Source organism: Oryzias latipes, chromosome 18 (genome assembly GCF_002234675.1).
Source record: "Oryzias latipes chromosome 18, ASM223467v1".
In the NCBI taxonomy this organism is placed as follows: domain Eukaryota; kingdom Metazoa; phylum Chordata; class Actinopteri; order Beloniformes; family Adrianichthyidae; genus Oryzias; species Oryzias latipes.
In genome coordinates this window covers 18,604,302-18,612,452 of record NC_019876.2, presented here as the reverse complement: position 1 = coordinate 18,612,452, position 8,151 = coordinate 18,604,302, and the positions used below count along the sequence as shown (strand labels likewise).

The following is an 8,151-nucleotide window of genomic DNA, read 5'->3' as shown; positions in this document are numbered from 1 at the left end:
GGTTTATTCAGATCAACCAGATCTGAGTTGACCTCAACTAAATCAGAGCTAAGCTGGTCTCCCAAGATATATATTTTTTTCTTTTCTTGTTATGATTATTAAGAGTTTTTCAAATCTAATTTCATAAAAAAAAAACGTTTCACTCGAAATCCTGATTCCACTAATGCACATAAAGGCCCACATAGTGTCACATGACACAGCCGCCTACAGCCGTCGCTCCCTGTAGGTGTTCACGGGCCGCAAAAGGAAAACTGTTTAATCTTCACCGGCTGTCCCACCCCTCCCCCACCCTGACTGTCCCTGGTGCATCGGCTGGATTGCAGCCTAGTGGAGATGAATCTGATCAATTAGATCAATCAGCAGAGATAACTGTAATCCCGGAGGTCAGGGGGAGGGCAGCGGGCCACGCGGAGTTCACGCATCCAGCACAAGCTCTAGACAAATCTGTGTAGGAATGGCAAACATTCGGCCTCGTGCGCGGGAGCTGAAGAGTTCATCTTTTTGAGTTTATCATGTGGTAAACGCAGGTTACGCACAGGTCTGTCTGTGTGGATCCGCTGGACGCTTCAGTTCCAAACGGTCATAATAAGACTGCAGGTCCATCAAATAAACAACATCACACCCAAATGAATTTCAGGGATTAATGATGCTTATAAACTAGTTAGTTGCCCCAATTGACGACAGGGATGTGTTTATAGAGACTCATGGAGGAAGGAGGGTAAGAAAAAGTGAGATTTTGCACAGTTTTATACAGTTTCCTCTCAATTTTGTACACAGATTACACTCAAATCCTTTACATAGTGAAGATATTCGTTTTCGTTTCATCTACCCAATCCAATGTGACTTGTAGACCATTCTGGGTCTGTCAGAGAGTATAAAGATTTGAATTTTTCACAGTCAACGCATATGGCTTGTGAAAAATGCAAAACAATGGCTGAAAGCGAAAAGGAGACAAGTGCTGAAGGGAAAAAGCCAGGGTGAGATAACTAACATTTAGGAATACATTTGGCCTGATTTCTTTGAAATCATGTTGATCCAATGTGGTAAAAAATGTTGTTATAAAGCAAAACATACTTATAAAGTACTATTAATAAACGCATTTTGAATAATTAAACCGAATTGCGCATGGTTTATGTTTGTATTGATCAGAAATCCCGTTAAAGTCTAAAAAAACATAATTAAACAATTTCTGATTTAAAAAAAAATGCACAACTGCAAAAACATATTATTCCAGAGATAAAATATCACCCCGGAGTTCCCCTGTACTTTACAGTCATTGGTTTCCAGCGGAGTTGCAGTCTGTGCGGGTTTCTCTTTGCGCAAACAAGCACAAAGCAAACAGAACAGCCACCCCCTTTGTTTTTCATTTGTTACATCTGGCCTGATTCATAGCCTACTGCTAATTTAAAACAAAAAATAAAAACGGAGGAAGAAAGTGTGGCCTGTTCAGATATGTCAGTGCGTTGTCAGTTTGACGAGAGTAAGCGCACCAACTTGTGCCAAACTAATCCTAAAGAACAGAGCTTTATTTTGAAACTGGGTTCGCAAACAAAGAAATGTTTTTACTGTTTGCCTGTAAGAATCCACGGCCATAATTCTTTTAGTTTTGTGTATAATAGTTTTTAGGCTATAAATGTACTTTTACGCATAGCCACGGTTTCGACGCGCGCCTGCCATTTCTGTTCAGAGGCTGGATCGTCCCCGCTCCGCTCCGCTTACCGGTTCTGCGTGACGCACGAAGGACGAGTGGAGTAATTTATGTCTCAGACTTTGCAATGGAGCTTGTTTCTGATGCTGGCAGGAAAATATCCAAACAAAACCAAAGAAGAGTTCAAAAACTTGGCTGTCCAACACCTCACCATGTGGCCAATTTCTCTTTAGTTTTTGCTGCCTGTAAACAAAGTTAAAAGGCTCCAATCTGATAAGGGAAAAAAGAAACAACTCCAAGTTATTCCTTGATAGCATATACCATCTCATAATATTATTAAAGTTAACATCATCATAGGAGAAACGGGGGATTTTAAGGGTCAAATTAATTCTCAATTTATCTAAAAAACATATCTTGGCGGATCAAGGTGCAGACAGCAAAATTAAAAAATAAATAAACCAAACGGATTAGACTATAATATAATACTTTTTCAGTTTTTTCATTAATTTACATTTGTTAAAGTTTTATTTATGCTAATCACAAATCTACTTTTAATATTTTACACAATAAGAGGATAAATTCAGGCATACGTTACACACAGAAAATGTACTTTGAGGCGTTAAAACGTAATCTGGGTAAATTTGCCAAAAAATAAAGAACCAACTACCATTTAAAGTACAGTAAGTAGATATTCATGCTTTATGTCAAAGTTTCTACCCGTTACCTTATGTTCACTGACTTGACATGAGCTGCGTTCCAACATTTTGGAGGATGAAATGGTTTGAAACGTTTAACGTTAAAACGTTCCAGGATAAAATAGCTCCATGCGATGGTCCTGAAAAAACATCGTTTTTCATATATAGTTCACACAAAGGAAGTAGTTTATAGAAACTAAAAAAACGAAGAAAAAAAATTCTTAAAAGTGATGTTTTCCTATTTCCCCAAACTAGAGTCAATAATTTAAGACAAATTCCTATTTTTTTGTAGAGTAGATCGCCCCCTGCTGTTTCCATACTGAAATGACAAGACATTCAGATTCCTGTTTATTTTGTTGACATTTAAAAATGAAAATCACACACAGGGAGCAGGTATCACACAATAAACTCCTTCAATCATGAAAGACCAGCCTACCAGATTCTTCAGTTCAACACTAAGACATTATCTTGACCTATTTTGCAGAAAAATTACAAACCAATGTCATCTGTTCTACACCAACAGCTCTTGGTGTCACATCAAGAAGGAAAAATACAAGTTGATTTGTTTCCTTTAAGGTTTAATCTTTTTCAGTGACAAAACATTAAACAACCAACCATTAAAGCTGACACACGACTAAAAAAATGATGCAAGGTGGCTCATGAGGTAAACACAAGCCAGAGGAAGTCAAAGGATCGGACCCTACAAAGGCTACAAACAGGCCGGTGTTGATTTGATGATGAAAAATAACTTTTTTTGTCGTGTAGTACAGTTGAAGGTAAAAACAGGTTAAGTGGGGTAAGAACATGGACAATAATGTGAAAGGCACTTGCTTAACATGAATGTTTCTGAAGGCTTTATGAATTCATGAAAACAAAATGGAGAAAACCTCACAAAACAACCTATGTGATCATGTCTGGAAGAAAATTACATCATTTTATTTTATTGTCAAAATATGAAACACATTATATTGATAAATGGGAGAACAAGTTAGTCTTTACAAGGTCAAAAATGCCCCGTTTGCTTAGCAGAAAAATACAGCTTTAAAACAGATGCCTTTTAAAATCCAAAACCCTCAAAAAGAAAATTGAAATCACAAAACCTGCAAGATATTTTTCTGCAACTGCACAGATAAATTCATGCGATCATTGCATCCTTTCCGATCAATTTCAGTTACACAGTAATTTTCCATGTTCTCCAAAACTGTTGCTGTAAGAACAACAACATATGCAGAAACCGTAAATGCAGTTTGAAGTTACAGTATCTATAAAAGAAATGTCTCCCGCAGCTCAAACATAAAATTTTAATAATTAATAAAGCAAAATTTATGTGTACGTTGAGAAATGACACGGCAGGATTATAGAGATCAGTTCATTCAGTTGAGTTTGTTTTTTACCCTTCTGAAAAATCTGAGTTTCCTTCACAAAAGAGCCTTTGTACAAGGAGCTGCTGAGAGATTAAAGGCTGTTCCGATTTATAAAGTGTTTCTGTCCTCTAGTGGCTGAACACGGGAAATGCTGATAAACAGGAGAATGTGAACAGGACTAAACTACCCACTGAGGAGAGGAGTGTTTCCTACATTACTGATAACGGATGATTATTGAGTGTCTGCAGTCGCAATGCTTTTATTTACTTTCCAACACGAAACCATGACTAGTACATGTATTTTGATCCAACAGATAATGTTGGAGAGAAGCTTGAGGTTTAGTCAAATCCCTGCCAGTCACTGTGCTCAGAGTCGTACTCCAGCTCCACGCCAATGCAGCGCACTCCTTCCAGCAACATCGGCGTGCCATGATGACGATCTGGACGTGAAGACAGACAAAAAAACAGTCAACTACTGTAAGCTACCATTGACAGGTTTTATCAATAAACTGCAGAATGAGTGCAGGTGCATGAAGATTTACATGTCTCATTCATTAGGCTTTCCATAAACAAAATAATCTATTTCTAGTTGAAAGAAATGTTGTACAAAATGTAAAGCCCTCAAAAGTCCCACTTTGATCATCTTTTGATCTATTTTTAAAGTGTTTGACAGACCAGTGGTGTACAATATGTAAGGGTTAATGGCAGACGAAGTATGCATTATCACTTTTTAACGCACGGCGTGGAAGCTTGAACCGTCCTCCGCTTCGCCTCGGACGGTTACAAGTGTGGAGCCGGCACTGTAGCGGAAGAAAGTAGGATCATATGCTGATCCTCATGATAAAATAATCAAAGCTTCATTGTGCATTTCTTACCGCTCGTTATTGTGCAGATGATGAAGCAAAGCGTGTTAAAGAAACAAATACACAAGTAGCTTCCAAGATTTTATTACAAGAAATCTCTACCAATAAATCTGAACATTTCAACAACAAAAAAGGTTTTATTATTTAATAGGTAAGTTATTTTACATCGACCCTGCTAACTTTGTACCGACCAAAAAAGTCGGCTTTAGAAAGACAAAATTATTTATTTAAAATTAAATTCAACATTGCCATTAATCGTAAAATTTGAAAGAGATACTGGCATGTCCATCATATTGCTGTTCCAAGGACAGATATTTAGTTTTTGTGGCCCCTGACCACTGCTGGTTGCGACGTTGCGGGACAACAGAATATTGCTCCATTCTCGTCTTTCCTGGAGTGACGGAGCCCAGTAAGCCTGCAGGGTGCTTTCACAGCGGTGCCCCGTCACAGACATGATCTGGCGTGATTCCAGACCGGTGTCTGAGAGTCAACCCATCGCCGTGCTCCGCAGGCTGTGGTTTGTGTAAATCTGTGACAAACCCACCTTAAAGAAGCAATCATAAACACGCAGGCTATTTACAAAAGCAGAAGAGAGGTTTGACAAAATAGGGCTAGTTGTACAGACCTCTTCATTAATTTTTTTTAGCATTGCTCCTAGGTAGTTGACGCCTATCGGTTCCCTGGAGTTCCAAACCTTCAATGCTGTGGTGACGGAGCGCTTCGGATGCAGATAAAAAGATTTTGCGTCTGAGGGACATTTTGAGATGTATTTCTTGAAACTTTTTATTGGGCACAGAGTTTTGGGGTTTTTATTGTCCGGATTATGCGATAGGCTGAGGTATTTAGCGCCTTCCTCGTCTCTGAGATGCTAAAAGATGCCATGGTCAGATCACGGCACACCCTCCCTCCCACGTCGAGCCAAACACAGCTGGATGTCAAACCACACCTTTCTGACGAGGCCAAGGGGCGTGTTGGGAGACAGCGCAGATGAGCATCTGATTTTCTCAAGATCTGACTCAGGAATACGAAGATGGCGGGAGCTGGTGTCTCTTTCTGTAGCACTTCATTATTGCCTTAAAAACCGCATTGTTGCTCTTGAACACGGTGTCGCTCATGATGTTGACGTCTCTTACGTGGCGATTGATGCCGGCCCTTTAAGCTCCTCAGACTGGCACTGTACTCTCCTCCTTCCTTAGTGGACTGAACAGACGCATACAAAAGCCGCAGACTCTCATTGAGAGTGGTGGCAGTTTTGTTATGTTTTCTAGAGCCAGGAAGTCTCGAAATATATTAACTGCCCATTTCGTGGTTTTCTTTGTGTTTACCTCGTCCTTGTCATCTTCCAAAAAGTTCAATTCTTCCGGTGTCACCTCCTTGTGTCTCCTCTCCCTCTTTTGATGTTCTTGTCTCTCTTTCTCTGTGGCTGCATCCCAGTCATCAAAATGATCAAATTCACTGAACAAGTTAAAAGAAACAACAAAATCACTCATGTCTTTTTGCTGTCTCATTGTAAACTGTGAAATAACGTATCTCAACGTACGTGTTAAGTTTTTTTCCAGCGCGGTGATTTGTGACCGGAACTTCTTTTTTAGGCATGCAGTTATCACTGTGGTATATCACTTTTTAATGCACACCCATCAGTCAATCAGAATCAAGTATTCACCCGGACCATGGTATAATTTACTATAAAGTAAAACACATGTTCATAAAAGTAATTGTTTGCTTACCATTTCTATGTTAGGTTTAGACATCAATTTAGTGCAGGAAGGAGGAACCCCGTAGCTTGCGAGCCAATTACGTCTTTTTTGGTGCTAGCATATAGCTTACCTGGGACCTTAAACGTTTGATCTTTTTTAAGGTAAAAAGGAAATTCAATTTCAATTTCTGTGAATACACTCTTCACTGAGCAATAGCAGTACCATACCTGACGCAAACCTCTACGGACTGAGTACCATCACCATCACTGTTGTTGTTTTTTTAAATTATCTGTCACCTTACATAAACAATAATTACGGTATTGACTAATCAAAAAAAGTAATCGTCGACCAATCGACTACTAAAATAATCCATGACAGCCCAAAGTAGTTCACATCTAAACAGCAACTCTGGGAAGCTATTCTGACATTCGGCAAAGACATTGTTACAGCTGTGGCCGTATTTGGTTTTGTTTGTTCTGTGTGTTGTTGTGTATTATTTTCTTTCAGGGTGGGACTTTGTTGTTTTTTGGGTATCTTGTTTGTGTATCAGAGTGGGACATCTGTGTTTTTGTGCATCTTTGTGTGTATGTTTGTCTGATTACTTTCAGGTGTGGTGCATGAAGGTGTGGCTTCCATTTGGACCCAAGCTGATGGAGGCAGCCTTTTAAACCTTGGATGTCTCCACTGCACCATGACGCTTTTCTCCACTTGTTTTGTTGCACTTTATTGTGTGTTGTCGTTTTTTGTGGTACTTTGTAGGTTGTTTTGTACTTTGTAGTTTTGTGTTCAAGCCCACTCTGTGTTGTCTTTTGTTTATTGTAGTTTTGTTTTCTTTTTGCTTCCCCTTTAAGTTCTTGTTGGTTTTTATTCATTAATTTGTAAATACATTTGTTATATTTGTATGGAGACATTCTTTTGGTGTTTTTATTTAAATTTGGTGACAAAACCATTACTTTTATGTTATGCTCCTCGAGGTAAACCTAGACATCAAATGGGGCGTCACAATCATTCAAACAGAAACTGTCGTGGTTTGAGTTTGTTGTGTCTTGTTTTTCGTTTTAGTTCTTGTTCTGTCTTGTTTGGTTCTGTTTCCTGTTTTATTTTGAAAGGTTTCCTGTCTTGTCATGTTTCTTGAGTTTTACTTCCTTTGGTCCCCATCTGCCCTGATTGTGTTCACCTGTGTCTTGTCTGCCCTGTCTGTATATAAGTCTTGTCTCTGCCTTCCTCCTGTGCTGGTCCATTTACCTTTGTCATGGTGTTCATGTCTCCATGTTTCTAGTCACGCTCACGTTCCATGTTCCTAGCCACGCCACAGTAAGTTTTGTTTTGTTTTGTAATCCTGCTCGGCAGCGCCTTTTGTTTGTTTTTGTTATTAAACCCCCTTGTCCTTGAACCGTGTGCCTCTGCCTCTGCGTCTGGGTCCTACTGGCTCTCGAGCCTCCCCCTCACATGACAGAAACTCCAAAAACTCACAAGTTCAATAAATGCAAAAATTGAGAAGCTGCTGCAAAATGAGGCCTCCTTATGTTAAAATGTGATCTTAAAATAAGATGTTTTTGATTGGAAAAGCTTTTGATTTTAGTTTAGGTATGCTTAGGTTTGTTAAAACCCATTTAATATTTAGAAAGGTTAGCTAATTGTAAATGATGCTGACGGTCAATTGCAATGACTATTTAGAAAAATCCATCAAAAATATAATTTGCATAACAATGCACTGTAATTTTTAAACACTTAACTTTATGTAAAATCACTCTACAGCATTTTATTGTTTTATTGAGCAGTGTCTTTTTTTCCCAATTTACAATTTAAGCCAACTTCCACTTTCTTTATTTTTTAAACTTTCTTTATTTTTTAAACTTTGCAATGACACTATATCAATGTTCTT

The 8,151-nt window shown here is 38.7% G+C and overlaps 1 protein-coding gene across 1 annotated transcript in view; it reads right to left on the bottom strand.

The window, feature by feature from the left end:
• Window positions 1-2,678: 2,678 nt before the first annotated feature.
• c18h20orf27 (chromosome 18 C20orf27 homolog) overlaps window positions 2,679-8,151 on the bottom strand; it is a 33,609-nt gene continuing 28,136 nt past the window's right edge. Inside the window, exon 6 of the mRNA XM_004079849.4 lies at window positions 2,679-4,146. Coding sequence (XP_004079897.1) covers window positions 4,046-4,146 — 101 coding nt within the window. The 3' untranslated portion in view covers window positions 2,679-4,045. The remainder of the gene's footprint in view (window positions 4,147-8,151) is intronic.